At 43.0% G+C, this 21,719-nt stretch overlaps 2 protein-coding genes across 5 annotated transcripts in view; both read right to left on the reverse strand.

Annotated features, from left to right (window-relative positions):
• LOC139052010 (GRIP and coiled-coil domain-containing protein 2-like) overlaps positions 1–16,526 on the reverse strand; it is a 39,873-nt gene extending 23,347 nt beyond the window's left edge. Inside the window, exons 1-4 of one of the 4 annotated variants that reach the window (XM_070529078.1) lie at positions 16,185–16,526; positions 16,035–16,124; positions 11,552–11,731; positions 3,072–3,254 (exon numbers count right to left, since the gene is read on the reverse strand). The gene's annotated coding sequence lies outside the window, so the exon portion shown is untranslated. Of the gene's footprint in view, positions 1–827; positions 931–3,071; positions 3,255–4,809; positions 4,873–5,247; positions 5,335–11,551; positions 11,732–16,034; positions 16,125–16,184 lie in introns of those variants that run through there. The other 3 variants (XM_070529079.1, XM_070529080.1, XM_070529081.1) reach the window with 3 other exon arrangements.
• Positions 134–20,655, reverse strand: LOC139052045 (early endosome antigen 1-like). The gene is made up of 6 exons (XM_070529116.1): positions 20,602–20,655; positions 17,437–19,227; positions 16,185–16,274; positions 16,035–16,124; positions 3,007–3,254; positions 134–152 (listed from the first exon to the last, which is right to left on the reverse strand). The coding sequence occupies exons 1-6, from the start codon at positions 20,653–20,655 to the stop codon at positions 134–136; spliced, it is 2,292 nt and encodes a 763-aa protein (XP_070385217.1).
• Positions 20,656–21,719: the final 1,064 nt, after the last annotated feature.

Here is a 21,719-nt window from a genome sequence, read left to right on the forward strand (position 1 = left end):
GTCTCAAGAATCGTGTCTGAATTCCTCTAGCATAATTAAATGCGGCTGCCCACGAGACAGGAGTTGTCTCGTTGCATACGCCATTAGCACCTTTGCTGCCATTAATGAGCAAAACGGCACAGAACAGCCAGCGCTAAGTCTTCTTTCTTTTTCTGTAAAACACAAAAGCACACCACAGAAAAGCACAGCAAAGACACAGCCAACAGCATCCCAAGACATCCCATAGACGTGCCAGTTTCTGCTGTTAGCACCCAAAAGTGACCCGACAGCAACCAGTCGGCCTGCCTCAATCCGAATTCACTCTTGCTACTTGCTCTCCTCCTGACAGCAAGAAATAAATGGTAAAATCAGCCTTCGCTTCATCTCATCTCACACTGACTGCATATCATCCAAAATCGCATGCACGCCGCAGTCTTGTAGACCATGAAGTCATGAAAGTGTTTTGATTTGTAGCAGTCAGATGGTGCCACATCACTTACTGTTGACAGCATGGAATGCATTTTTACTGGCAATAACAGAACATTGAAGCTTGATCTAGCACCCTCTGGTTAAAACATTGTCATTGCAGCACCAGGTCCGAGATTTATTTACGGGCATACAATTTTATTGATTCAGACAACAATAAAAGTCTCTAGCTATTTCTTTTTTTTTCAAGACAACAGTACAACAGGATCTGTCTATCCCGACGCTCGTCCCTTGAATTTCACATGCATGTGTTACCTTTTTATTATGAGCTTTGCGAGCAAGAAAAGCAAGCGCAGCACTACGTAATACAGAAACTAGCAAAACATGAGGGCATGGCCGGCACGGAGTCTAGCCAAACCCACCTTTTCACCACACATTCGCAACGATCGCCTCATCGATTAAAAGCACTTAGGCTTTCTTTTCACCGGCAACGTAGTACACTGCCAATGATCAGCGAGCGCATCAGCCATTCCGTTTCGACGGTGAGTCAAACGCTGAGAAGCCGCATGGCCAAGAACGATTTCGATGCAACCAACAAAGACGAACATAAGCGATTAACCTGTTTGCAGAACTGCACTGAACGAGGAGCCAGCGAGCAACATGCGAGCAATCTGCAAACAGCACTGTTGGCATGGCCCATTCATGTTACGGAGGGTGACGCGGCTTAGAGCTATGGGCGCAGCCCATTTGTGTTCGGAGGGGTGGAAGGGCAACAGGAGAGAGGGGCATGGAGATGGCTGGAAAATGAGTGCGCAATGGCTGTTGAAGCAGCAGCCCATCGTACAGCGGCTCAAATTTCTCGTTTTCTTTTTTTCGTTTCAAGGATTTCGCATTTCACTACCTTTTGGCTCGGACACCCAGCAGCCAGACTTCATCATTATAACCAATAATGCGGCATGGAGGCATTGTAGTAAGCAGGTTATTTCACAATGGAAAACATACGAAAGTTGACGGTGCAGAAGCTTCTTCTCATTGTTATACCTGATATATTGTTAAAACTGGTATTGTTATAAGTGGGTTGGACTGTATACCCCAAAAAAAGAAAAAGCATGCCAGCTCCACTCAGTGGCTGAAGTAGAGTGCGGTTATGGTCATGCGAGCAGAGTTCAAATTGTCAAACATGCTGTAATGTGTCCGATATTTGGCTGTTCCAACATATTACGTCTATAGGGCAAGTGGTGGTGCCACAAAGCTGCCTGAATCGAGCATGTCCAAATTCTCAGTGTCCGAATAATCAGTCGCCGCCATGTGCTCTTCCGTATCCCTTTGAAGACATCAAAAGGAACAAGCCAACTATGTGTTGAGTGATGCCCTTGTATGTATGCTGTTGCAAAGTCTGCCTAGTTCAAGTCAATTGACATTTCACAGAGACTAAATTACCACTAAACTTTTTGCCATATAAAAACATATCAGCACCAAATGAAATAACATAATCAAAACGAGAGGTTGCACCAACGCTGTACGATTAGAAGTCAGTCACACAAATACATAAGTACACATGCTAGTCTTTCACCTAAAGTAATGCTATTATGTTCGTCGCCACACATTGTTAAGTCTCTTGCTTTCTCCTTTTCAATTTCCAGCTGTAGCCACCAAAAGAGGAGTTGAGCCACAGCTAAAGGAAACAGCTCAAAGGCCCTGTGAAAAGAATGCAGCAGTGACAAGCCGTGTACTAAAAAAAAACTATTGTTACTTTAGATTTAACATGTTGTGCCATTTACAAAGATTTCATTAAAAGTTTGCACAGCTTTCCAGTTACTTTTACCTTAGCCTTACCTTTTGACACGAATATAAATTCAAACTATACTCCAAATTAAATTTAATCTGGTCATCAAGCACTAAATTGTAGGTGAATCCACCATGAATAATTTTCTTGCAACACACACTTCAGCACTCTCCTTAAAACAAGCATACAATAGCCTCTAATAACACCAAAAACTTATTTTATTAACAATCCCTATTATACTAAAGATTCGCATGCTCGATTCTACGGACAACCATTTTTGGGGTTCTGTCCATGTCTAAATGAATGCCCACATGCCCCTTTCCCTGTTATATATTTCTTCACTAGGGAAACATTGCTACTATACATCATCACACTGCCCTTTGTTCAATATCTATGTGACTGCCCTTTTTAATTAAATTAAATTATGGGGTTTTATGTGCCAAGACCACGATCTGATTATGAGACATGCCGTAGTGAAGGACTCTGGAAATTTGGACCACCTGGGGCTCTTTGACGTGCACCTAAATCTAGGTGCACATGTGTTTTCGCATTTTGCCCACATAGAAATGCAGCCACCCTGGCCAGGATTCGATTCCTTGACCTCGTGCTTAGCAGCCCAACACCATACCACTAAGCAACCATGGCAGGTGCTACTGCTTTTTTTGTCTGTATGAACATTATGTAACTGTTTCATTTGAATATGTTTGCCGACACTCTACTCGTATAAGTATATATAATTTTTTTCCCCAATGCACGTCTGAGATGCAAAGGCAGTGCTTCACTAAGGCTAAAGAAGGTGGGAGGCCAATGCTGACCTGCATTTCCACTGATCGTCGTGTTTATCGAGCTCCAAGACAACGGACTGAAGTTGCTGGGTTACCTGGTCGTACTCGTCCAGGCTTGCCTTGGCCTCAGCTTGTGATACCAGTTGTGCTTGCAGCTCGTTCATTCGCTTCTCCATCTGCTTTATTGTAGCCTGGAACTTCTGCGCGTCTGACAGCTCCTTCCTATATGTGCCAGCTGCGTCTTCCTTCTGCTGCTTCGGCACCGAGTGAACTCGCACCTGCAACATTGTAATAATAGTGGCCCAATGCACACTCACCACCCATTCCCTAACCAGCTGGCAGGTCAGTGCCCCAGAGAGAAATAACACCCAACACAAAGTGAACAGGCCCTGCCTTGCAGTGTTTGGCCTACAATGCACACCACGCATGGTAAGCATAAACTGAGCATCACACCGTAAAGTGACTGTTGGGACTTAATCATAACCTGATGATCGACAAAATTTCAGCATTTTTTAATACATGCTTTCTGTGTTTTGCACATTTGGCTAAATTAGATACCTGGCAGCAGCCAGAAAACGACATCTGGCCTTAAAGGAGCCCTGAAACACTTTTAAAGCTAATCATAGAATTGCCTCACTATTAAAGTACATCGTCCCATGAATCTCATGCCAAAAAACAATTTTTGAAATCTCAACTGTAAGTACAGTTTTCACACTAATGTCCGGCTTTCTCTCTTCGTCTCTGCTAACGCACTGGCTGCTACACAGCGGAAAAGCCAAGAGGGGAATGCCCCAGCCAAAAGTTGAGTGTTGCAGTGGTGAAAGGACTCATTGCAGCACCCCGTGGTGGCCACGGCAGTAAACTAAGCTACGTAGTCCTCCACTGCCACCTCAGCGGCCACATGCAGCAGATGCAGCTATGAATGAATGTGTGGTGTTTATTGGCGCAAGGGCCAGGCATGGCCAAAGAGCGCCAAGCCAGTGTTGATGAGTTTGCAGTGGAGTTACGACTTCTATGAAGTTGATGTGACGTGGCTGTAGAGGGGCCTTAAAAAAATGGTCGCTCTAATGTGCATAAAGTCTATGTGTAATAAGATTATGGCAATGACAAAAGACGTGTACTATGAGCATTAAGGTGCATTGCGAAATAATGATACCATATAAAAAATTTATAACATCCTAAATTTACTAGAGCCCCACGGCCTCGTTAGAGCCCTTGAGACACAAGGGCCTAGAGGCATGTGCTATACAAAACAACTATCACAGCAGCATCCTCTGGAAAGAGGATGCGCTAAGAATTTAATAGGCTTACAACATGTAGGACAACATCATTTAAAAAATTCAGGACTACTTTGGTGATAAAAAATGGTTCTTTACCAAGAAACATAGCTGGGTGCAGAGGGACGCAATACTGATATGCAAGAAAAAAATGTTTCTTTCAGATTCGGCTTTCCGACTCTCCAAAAGTACATGGAGGACGGTTAGCCTCTCACCACATCGACCACAGGTTGGCGGTTCATTTCCAGTAAGCAGAAAATTGTGGGTACCAAATGTGTGCCCTATTCTGAGGCGACAGAATAGGACATCTGTTCGCCGAGATTTCTTGGGGAGGGCCAAAAACCTAACTGTGGCTTTATAACATGCAGTTTATTATTTGTTTCTGCATTCCACATGCGCTGCCAGTGTTGTCGCAGTTTCCTTCTTAAGAAAGGCCTCAGATCTGTGACAGGGACAGCAGTTGTAGAAAAAGTGGTTAGTGATGTGAGTGATGTGGCGGAGTGATAAGATGGAGTGATGTGATGTGATATGATGAGGCAGCCTCGGCTGCGCCCACCTTCGGGGTCGATGTTCCCTTCTGCTGGGTTGGCAGAGCAGTGCTAGCTGCAACCACCGCGGGGGCAGATGGCGTAACTGCCGACTCACTGCTTGTGGGTCGCACAGCCTTTGTGTCGCTGCACCCTGACGCATCACATCGGCAAAGCTTTTCTTGGGCAGGTATGAAACCCGCCTGCGTCCCTCCTTGAATGATATACAGTGAACTCTCACTTGAGTGAACTTCAAGGGACCGAAGGAAATAGTTCACTTAACTGAAAGTTCACTAAACTGAATATTCACTAGACCAACATCAGACATGGCATACAGAGTCAAACGTTTGAAGTGCAATTCATGGAGCAAAAGACATGGCATCCATAGTGTTAGAAATGTGTGAAATGGAATTTCTACATATCAACAAGTACAAGGTTCATAACAGTTATAATGCTGCCTTTCTCACTTAGAAAAAAAATCTGTAATCTTCTTCTGCACTTGTACTTTTAGAGCATCAGGAAGTAACAAAAGTGTCCAAAGAGTCAATGTGTTTGTACACTTTTTCTGGCACAGCTTGCTGTTGAGACAAAGTCTCAACACACACCACGTGGGTCGTTTGTGTGCACACGCGGAACCGAAGAGACTGGAAAGAAAGAGACGACGACCATGCCACGACTAGCCGGTCAGAAAAAAAAACACACCACGTGGTTTGTGGTGTGAAAGATCGCCGCTTTGCTCTGGCGGCGTTGTAAGCACCAGCGATGTTACTTTGTTCATGGCCTCCGAGATAACATGGTTGCTCGTTTTGTGCGGGCAATCTCGGAGGTCATGCCTTGTTGCCGTTCGTTTCCTGCGCCGCCGCTTTGCCCGGGGGCGCTGTCGCACGAGCGACGTTACATTGCCACTGGAGTGGCGGTTTGATGAGGGTGGGCATTGGTTGTGCCTGCAGTGTAGGGCGCAAAACTTCGTTGAACTGATCGTAAAAATAAGCCTTGGTCCTCTGAGCAAATTCGTTAAAATAATTACTGTTCCGAAATTCGTTTATGTAAAACATTTTTGCATAGAATCTATAAGAAAACTGCCGGGTATTTTTAAAAAGTTCATTATTCTGAAATATTCGATAAACCAACGTTTGTACAACTCAGAGCTTACTGTATTCTCTTTTACTTTGATTGTGACAATTTCCTTTTCTTTTTTCCAGAATGGGCACGACCACGAGTATGCGGCGTGCTCTCCATCACAGTTTACACAGTGGAGAGCGTTCTCACAAGCTTCAGATGTGTGTTCATGGGCACTGCATTTCGCACAAGTCTGACAGCCTCGGCAGCTCTGCGAACTGTGGCCGGAACGCTGGCACTTGAAACATCAAAGGGGATTTGGCACGTATGGCCTAACACGGAGCTTTATGTACCCGGCCTCGTCTAACTCAGGCAGGACACTTGAACCAAAGGTGATTATTAGGTGCTTTGTTTGGATTTCTTTATCATCCCTTCTCATCTTAATTCTTCTTACATTGATCACATTCTGCTCACTCAAGCCCTCCAAGAGCTCAGCCTCTGTCAGCTGGAGCAAATCATCATCAGAGACAACGCCGCGGGTGGTGTTCAGAGTGCGGTGTGGAGTTACTGTCAATGGAACATCCCCAAGTGACACTAGACTGGGAAACTTTTCGTATTGTTACTGATCATGCAACTCTAAGAAATCACCACTTGCCATCCTTGATGCCTAGTATCCTGGGCCAAGGACACCAGTTAAAGACTTGGAAACTAGAAAAGGGGAAATTGTTCGTACTTGCTTATCTGATTTTTTTGAGTGAATGACATGGTATCGTGAGAAGTTTGGCCTTTGACGTCCAAAGAACTGGAAAACATCTTCGATGCGCCCTCTTTTCTTAGGGCGATCGGGAAGGGGAGGAAAGGAACTAGCCATAGACAAATATAATTTTCGGCAATAATGCCAGCCACCCACCGTGGAGCCCTACAAGGGGACGCTACAGGGACTGTAAAAACAGGTCCTGCAAATGCCAGCTGTACATTATCACTATAACCAAATATGAGATAACCTAGGGTGGCTATTCACACAAGGTTAACCCTTGCTGCCTGGAAAAATTGGAAGTAAGCAGAAGCTAGGGGAAGACAGGAAAAATGAAAAGTGAAAAAAATATGAAGGCTGGAGGGAGAGAGAGACAGGAAAGGCAACTACCGATTTCCCCCAGGCGGGTCAGTCCGGGGGTGCCGTCTATGTGAAGCCGAAGCCAAAGGGGTATGTTGCCGCCGCCGAGGGGCCGTAAAGGTCCAAACACCCAGCATTGGCTCAACCCCCAAGATCCCCCTTTCCCCGGACACGGCTAAGCCATGCACGGTAAGACGCGGGAGGGTCCAACCCTCGTGTGCTCGGATACGTGGTGTCGCAACAAACCAAGCGCCTGGTGACGCAGACGCCCCTGCGGGGCAGATGAAGCTATTCACGGTGCAAAGATGAAACGCCTTTTCTGTTTTTTGAGATCACAGACATATGTACTTTTCATTTATGCAGTTAAAAATTAGTAATCATGTATTAATGCTCTCATGATCACGAAATTGGTCATTAGCGTTGGTAGATCGGCTGCTTTCAATGATGCTGCATGAGAAGATTGTGGAAGCAAATTTTTGCTGTGCTTGACAGTAGGTTGTAAATTCCCTGCTGCATACGGTGCAGTTTTATTTGGCTCACATGTTCAAAGCAGCCTCTATGACAGATCGGCAATGTTTTCTTACTATGCTCAAAATGTGTTTCAGGGCTCCTTAAATGATGAACGTAGCGTTGAACATATGTTGAAATGGGTAATGTCAGCAGAGTTGCTGATCTGAATTGACGTATACCTCACAACGTTGTCATCAATAGACGCATTCAGTGGCTACATTCCCAGCTCTGTGACTATTTTTGACGTCACAGATCAGGATATTTGCACGTAGCCTAACGGGACAGTGCTTGCTCGATTCCATGTTGGGCTGTCAATTTCTCAGAAGAGACACACTGATCCGACAACCATTCCAGCACCTGGCTTGTAACAACTACTGCTAACTGAGTGCTAAGATTCAGCAGGATGTGGCATTGGAGTGGACGCCACATGAACAACCAACTCTCGCAAACTGCGCGAGAGCTGCAACAAAGCCAGCGGCCGTGCCGGGCCGGTAGTTTGCCAGTCCATCCCCACAGCTGGAGCACGTTAATGTCTATTGCCGCTCCTGAGCAATAAAAATAGACTTCAGTTTGCTTATGACTTGAAATACACTCAAACCTCGTTATGACGAAACAGGATATAGTAAAATGGTGAACCTAATCAAATTCCCCTCGAAATCCCCAAAGAGATCCACATTTAAAACCTTGTTTTAATGAAGCAAAATTGTCTTGCTAATGGATATAATAAACTAGATTCGTCTATGAAACCAAAAAATACCAACTGTTGCACAATGAGCATATCCACTGGGTTTAGCACCCTTTCAGCGTAGCAATCCAAAATTCTCATGATGAATATGCTGTCGAGCCACCCTGGCCTTTCTCACCACCACGCATTGCTGACTACAAGCAGCAGCTCTTTATCATAATTCAGGCAGGTCTACTGGCTATGTCAGCGGCTGTCATAAAAGCCGTATGCCAGTGGACGGCATGCCATTGAGCTGTTTGTCACTCACAGCGACAGGCTTTTACAGTAAAACCTCATTATTTTGGATTTTGCGGGATCTAAGAAAATGTCCGAATTAATCGAATGTCAAATTATCGAGGGTATCAAGAAAACAATAAACGGATGCTTACTACGTGAACATGCTTTTATTTACTGAATGAATCAGCAAACCTTGCTTCTATTTTGCAAAAAAGCAGTGTGGAAGCTGCACTCATGACTGATTAGCGTTCGCAGCGGCGAAGGCCTTGTGACTTTCTTCACAGCGTAACCGCGGCGCACGTCTTCATCTGAGACATGCTTTTCACTACCACACACACATCCCGATCAATTTTTTTCGCCAGTGCTGCCACCCATTGCGATTTAGATGGTGCTCTTCATCCTCGACAGCACTGCACTGAGCAAAAATGGAACTACTGTCTGCCACAACCTCTGCGGATGAAACTGCGGCCACTATTGACGAGATCACAAATGGTGACTACACAGTCATGAAGGCACGTGGTCAGTGCGGCGCTATGCATGGTGGTAAATGCAAGAATAAATGCTTCGAAGGCACAAATGGGCATGAAGCATTCTGAAGTTGCTGTCATTCACATACAATTTCCACTGATGACTATGGCGATGCAGAGTCCGCCGCTTCGTTTTGATGGATGCTAACGCTGTTTTTGCTCACTTGTGATCACCAAAGTCCAAGTTGTCCAAATAAACCAATTTGCAGCCCAATACATCAGAATTAACTGAAGTTTCATTGCTTTAAATAATGCATACACCTGCCGGGACCAGAGGAGGAGTTAAAGACCAAGTTTATTCATCAACAATGTCAGTTTTACAAAGAATTGTATACAAAATTAGCACTACACAGGGTACCCCAAAGTTAGAAACTGTCAGGGGGACTCCCATATGAGTCCGAGTGATCCAATGTTCTGAATTAACGAGGGTCAAATTGATGAGGCTTTACTGCAATGACAACGTTCATGTAAAACCAATAAGTGCTGTGTAAAGACATTCGTTTTGTACTTCTTGACAACGACACAAAGTTTTCAGAGCCTCCATAGGTACATTCTGAGACGCTGAATCTAGCCAGAGATGCCGCTCATTTGCATGCCCATCCTATGAGTACTGAATCATTGTATGCAAGTCCATCAGGCACGCGTCATACAAAAGGACGGCACGCGAAATCATACCACACGCAGCAGTAGTCGAAACACGCTGGTATGATGAAGTAGCGGTACGGGGTGCAGCATCATCTAGCACAGCAAAAGATGTGGCACCAGGGCAACCATATCATTTGTTTCCAAATGTAGAACACGATAAAAAATTATCTTCCGCTTTACATGCCAGAATCAAGATATGATTATGAGGCACACCGTAGTGGGGGACTCCAGGTTAATTTTGACCCCGAGGTTCTTTAACGAGCACCCAATGCATGGTACACGGGCATTTCTACATTTTGCCACCACCAAAATGCAGCTGCCGTGGCCAGAATTTGATCCCGTGTCCCAAGACTCAGCAGTGCAACGCCAAACCACTACACCACCACGGCAGATCATGCAGGATGTTGACGATTGGCCAACTTTGCTTGCAACAATGGTAGGAATACATTGGACACCAAAGAAAAGCAGTCAAATTTGCCAGCTTCATTTTGCCTCTGCACTCACTTCATTTTATGGTGGTTAATGCACACATTTTCATTTTCATTGCTACGTGCAGTGAGGTCAATTTCCAACCAACTACTATACAGGGGCCAAACTGAAAATGATGTAAAGTATAAACCCCTGAAAGCGATCTTGTGCATGGCGGCAACAAGCGATGTGGTGGAGATGGCTGTTGTGTTTCCTTGTTGCCTACAAGTAGCACCCCTTGCGAGCGACGACATTGAGCGACATTTCCCCGGTGTTGCCAATATGATGGCAGCAACTACGTACTGAAACTAGTGTCACACATGCTCGAATAATTTAAGTTAATTTGTTTTGCTATACAAAGCAGCATAAATTATTTTTGAAGCTATTGCAGTAGGTTTTTATGTTCCTGGACATATCAAAATCCAGTCGTTTGCTCGTTCTATGTGACAGCCGGTATTCTGCTACTGATGTAGATCCCGATCTTGCTTGGTGCTATTTCCATAACCGAGTGATCAAGTGACATGAACAAGTGATCCGTTCACACAACGGACTGTTCGGCCACTAGACATCGTCGCTCGTCACTGTCATGCACAAAATTGCTGTCGAGCTATTTCAGCTTAACATGCTTGTGACTAGAAGACGAATTCTGCAACTGGCAATTCAACAAGTGTACTCCTCAAAGTCACTTGTTTGTGAGGCCACGTGTTGTCTGATGCGACTGCCATGACGAGACGCTCGTTTCTTCAGTTTTTTGGAGTGCATTTTGCAGTGACATTAGAAGTGATAATTAACCTATGTAATCATTAATTATTTATCATATATGTGCACTTACAATTTCATACTGTGATTATCAGACACAGACCAACTTGTTAAAGCATAAAGGTAAAAAAGGAAACTTTGCTGTCAGTGGTCCTTTTAATATATGCACAGTATATGTATGGGCATTTTTGCGTTCTAACACCAGTGAAATGGAACACAGCTGCTATGCCTGAGAATAGTACCCACAATCTCGTGCTCAGCCACCAAGTTGCCACAGCAGATTGCAGGATGCAATATTAAGGTTTATGGTGCATTACAGCAAGTACAATGTCAGTGCTATGGAATTGAATTTGGAACAGCCATACAAACACTGCTGTCACTGAGCCAGACACTGTACTTAGCACAGCAAATGCAGATACTTATCCAGTTTCTTATGTATTATTTTTCTAACAATGAAATATTTCCCAATGATATTTTCTCCTCACGTAATTTCCATCTCACACTTTCCTTCCATTCTCAATTTCAAATTCCATTATTGAGTTTCCCAGTCAGCATGTTAATAAAATGGATTACTGCTTCTGACTACAGTTTAACATACCCTTTCCTTTTTGTATTCAGTTTTCTAGAGAATATGATGAATATGTACATAGTTTATGGTGCCACATATTCTTGCCAGGATCTTTCACCTTGATACAAAAAATGTAACTCCGATTCAATTTTCATCTCACCTTGTAGTTTTTAAATTTCATCTTGCTTGTTTCCAGTTCATTTTCTACTGAACTCAACTCCTCTATGAGAGACTTAATCTCTGCATCTAATGTTCTCAAAACATGTTGGTTCCTCTCTTGTTCTGAGCGAAATGTGTACTCAAGTTCCAGGCACTTGCTTGCGGCGGCTTCACATCTCATCTGAAACAGTGTATAATCACCACATAATGCCCATAAAGATTGTCAACAAAATACGAAATCTAAATAAAACACATGGTCAGTTCAAAAATGACACTCCAAAAGGCACACGTAAAACACACATTTTTTTTAAAAGCAGAAATTTAAAGGGAGCATAAAAGAGCAACATAAAAGCAGTTTAGACTGGTATTCTTTTTAAACAATACTTTAACTCATTTTTCAACAGAAGATATTATTTCTCAAGTGAATGAACACAAAACTTGTCATTTCTTTAATTTTGCACCAAGACCTTCGGTAATACTTGTATGTCAATGTAATGCCACAAATTACAAAGTATTTTTTGTATTTGTGTTTTGAGATGAAAAAGTTCACTAAAATTGCCAGGTTTAGCCTTTGTTTCCTTTAAAGGTAATAAACATTATCTAAACTTTATTTAAAGGTCATATTTATTTATTTGGCGACTATTTCCTATAATACTGGAAGTAATCTAATGGGCCTATAATTTTTCAATTCTTCAACGACTCCCATTTTATGGATTAGTATACTGTTGGCATTCTTCCATTTCTCTGGGACCCTTGGAGTCGATAGACATTTCGTATAAAGGGCCACCAGTTTTTCAAGCATTTTGCCTCCTCCACCTTTGGTTAAATTGACTGCTATTTCATATTCTCCTGCAGCTTCCCCGTTTCGTATCGTGGAAGGCCCTTCTAACTTCATCGCTAGTTATAGAAGCAGTCTCTGCAACCTGCTCATTACATCTTCGAATGGAGGTATCATGGCTCCTTTGGGTACTGTACAGGTCAGTATAGAATTCTTCCACTGCTTTTACTATATTTTCGAGATTGCTGATGATATTGCCCTGCTTATCTTTAACCCTTTGAAGGTCAATGACGTAAATATATGGCACCGCAAATAAGTACAAAATGGTGGATGCCGTATATTTACAGCACTGTCTGTAAAAGCACAACAATTTCCTAACTTTTTCTTTTCTGTCTTGTGCTGCCACTATGTGGGAATACAGGAAATTTTTTTCGCACGCCTCCCTCTCTAGGTTTTAGTTGCATGGTTTGTTTTAGTGCTAGTTCGCTCAAGCGCATCTATATACTACTGCATACACATTTGCCCGCGCACGAGCAGGTGGCAGTTTGGATTTTGTTCCGCGGGTGGTTTCGGCTTCTTGCACTTGCAAAACTGATTGCTATCTTGTGACTAATCGCTCAAAGGGTGACTGCTTGTTTCTCGCTCATTTAATGCTCACAGGGGTGCGCATAGAAAGGATGCCGCTATGCATGCGTTTCAGTTGTGTGTGTGTGTTTTGTTTTTATTTTGTAGACTTGTGAAAACTAATTTCCTCTGGCTGGCGATAAGATGAAGATTAGCGGAAGTTTGTCACATGTTTTGCTTATGTGACAGGCACACAACCAAACAGTTTTCTTGAGTGCACACACCTACGCAGTTGGATTATGCTATGGATGCACATATTAGTGTAAAAGCAGGAACATTTCAGTCTTGCGAAGTATTCTCGAGTGCGCATTTTCAAAGCCTTGAACTATACCAATGCATCATTTTTAATTCTTATAAGTTTGTTTACTTTTTATTGTTGTTATTCATGAATTAGGAGTACATATTCACCAACGCGAAATATTTTTTTTCCCACTATACGGTTACCCTAGAAAAATTACGGTACACTTCTTTAGAAATAAGTCCCTAAGAATTGGAATCTACAATAAAAAATATTGACCCTGGGCGGTCGCATATGGTGAAAAAAAATTGACCCACAAAGGGTTAAGTGCATACATCTTGCCTTGTTCTATGGCAAGTTTCCTTCTTACTGATTTCATGCTGTCCATTTTTTATGGCTTACTCAGTCTTTCTCACATTATAATTTCGAATATCCCTTATTTTTTCCTTGTTGATCAGTTCTGAAAGTTCCACAAATTCTATCTTATGTCTTGAGTTGGACACTTTCATTATTTGTCGGTTTTTTATTAGGTCCTTTGTTACTTGGGAGAGCTTGCCTACTGGTTGCCTTGGTGCCTTACCTGCTACTTCAAATGCTGCCTCTGAAGCCAGCCTAGTTTTGGTTTCATTCATAACCTCTATGTCATCTTCATCTCTCTGTTCTAAGGCTGCATATTTGTTTGCAAGTACCAGTCTGAACTGGTCTACTTTTACTCTTACTGCGCCTATGTTGGCCTGTTTCTTTTCGACCAGTTTTACTTTCTCTCTTCAAATTGAGGTGAATCCTAGACCTCACTAACCTATGATCACTGCACTTTACCCTACATAACACTTCTACATCCTGCTGTATGCTGGGATCAGCAGAAAGTATGAAATCAATTTCATTTTTTTTTCACCATTAGCATTCTTGCAGGTCCACTTTCTGTTGCTACGCTTCCTGAAGAAGGTGTTCATTATACGCAGCTTATTCCTTTCTCCAAATTCTACCAGCATCTCTCCTCTAGCGTTTCTAGAATAGACACCAGTTGCCATTCGCTTGTTCGCCAGCCTTCTTTTCCCCCACATTTGCATTGAAGTCGCCCATTACTACAGTATACTGAGTTTGTACTTTTCTCATCACTAATTCAACATCTACATAGAACTGATATATTTCATCATCATCATGACTAGAGGGTGGAGCGTAGGCTCTTAAGCTTTATTATGACTACTTCAATTTTCTCATTAACACTATAGAATTCGTCAATATTGCCCGCTATGTCCTTATGGATTAGGAATCATACTCCATACTGCTTATCTGGAAGTCCTCTATAGCAGAGGTCATGGCCACTTGTCAGCACTGTATAAGCCTCACCAGTTCTAGCCTCACTAAGGCCAATAATATCCCAAACGATGCCTGATAGGTCCTCAAAGAGTCCTGCAAGGCTAGCTTCACTGGAGAGGCACAATTAATTAAGGCAGTTTTAATTAGGGTTCTCGAACCTGCAACCTTTAGTGGGAGTCAAACCCACAATCTTTGTTGTGAATTAAGGTGAATTTAAGTCGCAGTTAATTAAGGCAGAGTTAATTCAGGCACTTGAACCCACAACCTTTGGTGGGGGAAGACAAGTAATAGGAAGTAACAATGCATTCGGATGAAAATGTCAAGAAATTTAATGTCTCGTCAGCATGCAGGCTTTCGCCTTCATCCTCTTTAGCACATGCTAAAGTGACTCAACTTTAATGTAGCTGCACCCTAGGTAGTTTGTAGCTACCCTACAAAATTTGTCTGAACCGTTTTAGGTGCCCTTTAATTAACAAGTTTATGCTTTCATGTGTAAGCTTTGGCCCTATTTATCACACTGTCATTATTTCATCATTTTTCACTTTTTTATCACAATAAAACCCTACAGCTGTTGGTCAGCACTCCTTCTGTCAGTCTTTGTTCTCCAGCAATGTTTACCTTCACAAGCCATGCTGAACCAACCAACCTACCATTGCACACTGCAGCAATTATCAAGCCAGGAAGAGCTAGCACAGGCTCAATAGCATCGCGAAGCCTACAACTTTTGTTGCTAAAGCACTCAACAGGCCTTCAACAAAAGCATGAGTCTATGTTACACACATAGGGCCAAACAATCAAATCTTCCTTACCTCAGTAAGGAAGCCTTCATTGCGGTGAGGCCACCTTATGTCACTCTGAAAGCTTCCTTACTGAGGGGCCCTCGGTGAAGGCGTCCTTAGTGCTTCCTCAGCATAAGGTAGCTCCAAAGCTACCTTCATGCGTCTTTACGCCGCTCCTGGCCCTGAACGAGCGCTTCACCTCACTGCTTAGCAATGTGACGCTTACTTGCGCATGCGCGCTGTCGCCCACCTGCGGAGAAGCGCGAGCACGGTACATCTTGCCAGGCATCTTCGTTTCAGTTAAGCGTGTGGCATGATAGCGCTGCTAGGCATTGCACGACGCCGGCGTGCCTGCGATGCTGGAGCACATCGTTTTGCACTGTGATGTGGTACTTTTTTGCGTTTAGTGAACAAAACTAGAAGAAAGCGTCCACGGATCTCTATATTAGCTCTTCAATTTAAAAATTGTGCAACAATACAACATTTCTTTATTGAATAATGGTGTTAGCGTAAAGTTTTTAAGCGATAATCTCGAACCCAGGCATGCGACAACCACTCCTTACGTGAGGACGGGCGAAGGGAGCTTTCAGAGTACGCTTGCTTCCTCCATCGGTCCTTCGCAGTAAGGAGGCCTCATGTAAGGTTAGGAAGCGCTCGAAGGAAAGGAACGTTTCATTGTTTGGGCCATAGTGTTGTGCAGCTATCATAGTTAAAATTAGGATTCCACACATTAAAGACATCTTACCTTAATGTTCTGTGCAGACTGTTTAGATGCTTGGGCATTTTTTTCAAGTTCTTCCTCCATGCCAGACAACTCTCTTTTCATGAAGTTCACCTGGTAAAAAAGAAGGCACAAGGAAACTTATCTTTTATTCCTAATGTGATGAAATCTTACCTGTTCGTTCTTGTCTGCCACTTTTTTGGTCAACTTAGTGATGAAGGCTTCATATTTCATCAGCTTATCTTCTTTCTCCTGCACTGAGCTCTGCAGATGCACAATCTTTTCGTCGGTTTTATAAATAGTGTCCAGGATTTGCTCAAAGGTCTTTAGAAGAACTAATTCACTAGCCAAATCTTTGCGCACTGCTCTTGTGATAACGCACGAAAGTGATGCAGAAAATGCTTCTTTAAAAGAAACAGACTGCAATTTTTTTGATATTGTAGCATGCAGGCATCTTGCTTCTGAGAGCAAATCATGTGCTCCATTTCCACATGACAAAAATTGTCTTGAAGCATGCACAATGAGCTGAGACAAAAGTCTCAGTATGGTTCTGTGACCGCTGTACAATTGATGCAGCGCATCTTGCTGCATGCTAGCTTCATTATTAAATTCAGGCTGAAAGACAGTACACAACCTGGCACATTCTTTCTCATAAAAGATCAGTTGGTCCTTCAGGTGAGACAATTTTAATGTCAAACCTGCTAATTCACAGTCTTTCTTCACAACATCACTTTTGCACTCTTGTAAATACCCATTCCTGTCTATCAGCAATGCCTTTAGTTTTTCAGACTGCTCCAACTGGTCATCTAGCTCGCCATGGATTCGGTCAAGGAGCTTAGATTTTGCCTGCAGTTCTGCTTTAAGTTTAGAAACTTCTTCACAAATACATTCCTGTGTTTCCGTACTTGTCAGCAAGTGTGCTCTTAGAGATGAGCAATCTTCAGAGGAATGTCTGTCTACATCTCTCGTGCCTTCCACTCCACTTCGCAAGTCTGTGCAACATCGTTTGATCTCAACATCTTCCCACCCTCCTTCACCAGGTACTGGAGCTGTAATCACTTCGCCAGTGCCAACTCCCTCTGTTTCCAAATGCTCGTTACTAATAGCTGGGTTCAATGCTTCCCGATCTGGTGGTGTTATCTGATTAGCCCTTTTTAGACTTATTTCCAACTTGTCCCAGAGAGCTCTTGATTCCATGTATTGTTGCAGCAATGAATTGAAATTTTTTTGAGCTTTTGAAATTATTTTCCTAGAAGAGTCACATACACACAATTCATCCAGAACTCTAGCATGCTCCTGTTTAAAGCCTTCAAGGTCTTCATAGCCTTCCCCGATTGTTACAACTAGTCCAAGAGCATCTGCGAGGAACTGATCTTTTTTTAAGCTCCCTTCTTTTTTGTTCTAAGTCATTTTTAAGACCTGAAACTTGGGCTTGAAATTCTGATTCCAAGTCGGCTACTTTCTCTTCCAGCAAGCGTACTTGATGTGCTGATGCAGTAAGTTCTTCGTTTAAGCAGTCTTTGCTGCTTTTCTCAAGCATCAGTTCCTCTTCTATAGCTTCCTTCTCAAACTGAAGGCAGTCTACAGCCCTCACCTTTGCATGCAGTTGCTCCTGCACTCTTTCTGTTTCCCTTTTGAGGCGCCCATAGGCCTCAGCAGAAACTGCACCTGCGTTGTCCTCTACAGCCCCACAATCATCACTACAATCATTCAGCACAAGTGTGGCCCCCACTCCTGGCAGCAGGCCTTCCACTTGAATATCCACCAAATTTTGCTCAGCTGCTTCCAGAATGAGTTGGCAGATTCGATGAAATGCCTTTAACAATACGTGTGGCTCCATATTGCCAGTAGTGACGTCCCGAAAGGCCTCTTGATACTTCAAAGCATGCAGGGCCATATCCTTCAGCTGCAGGCGCAACACTTCCACTTCTCGAAGTGACTGCTGGTCCCTGCACTCTGCAGCTTCCAGCTCATGCTCCAGTTGCTGAATGTGCGGCCCATCATTATCAAGATCGGCCTCCAGACGCCCTGCCAGAGCTTTCAACTTCTCACATTCTTGCTGAAGTTCTGTTGTTTCAACTTCCAGGAAGCTTTGAAGGTCCTTTACTTGGCAGAGTTCATCAACAATGTTTTGTTTTTCATGAAATGAGTGATCAAGCTCTTTCTCCAGCAAAGAAACCTTATTGATGGAAGTTTGAAGTTCTTCAAAAAGTTGCCGATCAGTATTCTTTATGCTTGCAAGTTCTTCCTCCAAATCTGCCTTTTCCGTTTGCATTTTCTTCAACGCCTCCTCTAAACATCTAACATTAATGACTGCACTTTTTTTCTCCTGTTCCGTAACCTCTTCTTGCTTTTTCAGTGCCACTTGGGTGCCAAGAAGCTCTGAAGTCTTTGTTGGTGTGCAGTCAATATCCACTGGACATTCCTGCAGCGGACAAGGCAAGAAAGCAGCCTTCAAGTTTTCAATAAGCTTTTCCGATTCAATCTGCTGGCAAAGAGAAACTTCCAACTCATGCTCCACATTTTGGTGCTTCTCAACTTGATTTGCAAGTTTGTCCTCCAGGTTTCTTATGACGTCCTCCAATCGTTGAGATTCACTGACTGCTAAGTTTCGGGCTGTTTCTAGCTCATCAGCGAGCCTCTGTTTCTCAGCTTCCGTCTCACCAAGTTTAACTTTCAGGCTGTTGACACTTTCCTGCAGTTGTGTGTTCTCGTTCATAGCTTCAGCAAGCAGTTTTTCCAGGCTGCTGTTGTCGTCCAGGATCTTGGCAAATTCCTTCTCCTTCGCCTCAAGGTCCTCCTTTGTTTGATACAGGTCAGACACCTGCCTCTCCAAACCATGCTTCTCTTCTTGCAGTAGATTACACTCGTTCATTTTCTCATCCCGTTGATTCTCAAGTGAGGACCGTTCATCCAGCAGCACAGAGATCTTCTGCCGAAGGTTGGCTGCCTCTTCATTGGCACTCTCTGCTTGCTGCACCAGAGCCTCCCGAGCCGTGTTGCACATGTCACGCTCTTGCATTAGGGCACTGCACTGGGACAGCAGTTCCTCAATCTTCTGTTTCATGTGGCTCTGTGACATTTCCAGGGTTGCCTCTGAACCAGCAGCTTCTTGGAGTTTGTCTTGCTCAAATAAATCTAGCTGCTGTAGCAGAACGGCCCGTTCTGCCTGAAGCTGCTGTGACTGGGACAGCTCCTCAACTTTTGAGTTGGCCACCTGCAGAAACCAATGACACAGGTTGAGGTACCAGACACAAGTGCTCCTAGAATACTTGCTATTTTTTTACCAGTTGGTTGTTCATTAACAGAAACTACGTCACACAAGACCACGAAAAAGTATTTTCTTTGATACACAACCTTACTGGTTCTCAAAACATCTGTCAATTATAGTGTGTGTGTTCATTCTTACCTATCACTCTTGTTGTACTGTTTCTTTTTCTGACACTGCCTAAGCATGTTACAACCTCCCATAAACAATAAACTTTGATTGCTTGAACATGGCATGTAACAGACAGTTAGGAAATGTCACCGTAATTTTTGAAAAAAAAGGAAGCAAATTCTTTTTCACTGTTTAACATACCTGTTCTTTTCTGAAAAGAATTTTGTGGTAAAAAATGAAGTACAACTTTGCAACCAATGATAAGGCTATAATTTTATGCATCCCAGTCTATGTTGCAACTAATTTTGTAATAAAACCATAACAATACAAGAAATAATAGCATTTATCGCAGTAAGGAAAGAGTTAAAAGCCCAAAGCAGCACAATGGCTATGAGAGACACCATAAAATATTTTCACTCTAAGAGGTATTTATTGCTTGATGTTTCTTGAAAACTAAATACATGTATGGTCAATGATCGATTTTTCATACAGGTCTGATAACTTGGACACCGTCGCGGCAGTGCCACGTACCCACTAGGACCAATGTGTAACAATGTCTGAAGTTTGTTGTGTTGTGACCGCGGGTCGAAAAAGGCATTATTCCAAACTACCATAGCTACCATTTTCATGATCTGGCCCCCTCGAATGGGCAGCTTCGCACATCGATCCGCTGGCAGCCATAGCCACAGCGGTCACTGTAGCCATTTGTGTTTAGCTGCATGGCGTTTAGAGTGCAGTCGTCTTGTACTTTCATGCATTCTGCAATGCTAAGCTTAGCTGCTTCGGCGTTCGCTACCAAGCTGCTTGCAGTTCGGTGCTGTGTCTTAATTGAAGGGATCCACTGCTGTCAGCAGTGGTGCTGAATCCACCTTCGGCATCCTCACTTTTTTTTGCGTGGATCTGTCAATGCAGTAATGACATAAAGCCTAAAGTTAAACAAATAATAAAGGCAAACAATAATGCAAAAAGTTCAAATTGAGCACCAATTTCAGTGTGGAATTTTTGGTTGGAATCCATGCAGCCCAAGCTGATCACATATCGCAAACAGCAAATGTGCCAGCCAGTCGGGTGTTGAGTAGATTTCAGATGGGCTTGTACATTACCTTGAATGAACAAGCTACTGTAATTACTTTCACAAATCAGTAACTAGTAATCTATCAATTACATTTTGGCAGTGACTTCTACTTATTAAGCAAGTTACTTGTAAGTTACCTGCAGGATCCTGACAAGCTGCGTCTGTCGCTCAACCAGAGCATTCATCTGCATGAGTGCTCTTACTCAGAAGGCTTGCAGGTGCATAAGAAATCAGCTGCTTGGGAAACAGTTAAGACAAAGCTTAAATTAAAGGTGAATTTCTACCTTCACTCCACACATACTCCCCAATTAAGAAATGTGTAGTACATTGCTACGGGCAGCGCAACGAGTAGCTTTCTTGGGCTGTTTCGGTAGTTTTCATGCTAGGTATGTCATGTGGTCAGTGGTCAGACTCGAGCAAGAAAACGATAGTTCACTCTCTCTTGCTCTTTCGCCCACTCTCGCTCGTTCGCTCATTTGTTCGGGTTATTCACTTACATTGATAATCATCGTCGCTGGTTTCTCCACAATTTTTTATTCCAGATAAGGTAAAAATGGACACAGTGTGAAAGCAAATCAGCTTGTATGGATATACGCCATATGTATGTCAAATTAGTATCAATTCTCTTAAAAGCTGGTAGTAAGAAAATGATTAAACCACTTTAAGGCAGTTCGGTGCCTCAGCCACTGTCTCTACAAACATGCTTTCCATTTTCTGTAGCCTTGGCTCTCCAAGCAAAATATTTGTAAAATTAATTTTATGCGCCTGACGTATGTGTTCTGACATTTATGACGTCAGAACACATACACTCTCTGGAAAAAAAACTGAACTGCTTCACAGAAAAGCTATTTAACAAATTATTTAGGGCACTCCGAGGCTTGCCAGCACATTTTCTTGGGCTTTGAAGTCAAAAACTTCCATAACCCCCAAAATAAAGAAAAACAAAATTTGGCAATGGAAGCTTAAGAGCTAATGCGGTTATGGCTCAAGGTCTGCTGATGACTCCTACCTACTACTCAGTAGCATATCATTCTTTGCCTTCTCTTCTACATACACGAATAAAAAAGAAAGCAGCAGCAAGAACCGTTTTAGGATCACAATAGAATACAAAATTGTGCCGTTTTTTTTTCATCGTACACCAGTGAGAGCATAAGTACACTGACCAGGAATTCTGCAATAAATTAGATTTTGTAGCTGCCGGTGCATGAAATTTAAAATTGAGGACTGGTGTCCCAATTTGACATTGCGAACTTGC

This window comes from Dermacentor albipictus, unplaced genomic scaffold (assembly GCF_038994185.2).
Source record: "Dermacentor albipictus isolate Rhodes 1998 colony unplaced genomic scaffold, USDA_Dalb.pri_finalv2 scaffold_17, whole genome shotgun sequence".
Lineage (NCBI taxonomy): Eukaryota > Metazoa > Arthropoda > Arachnida > Ixodida > Ixodidae > Dermacentor > Dermacentor albipictus.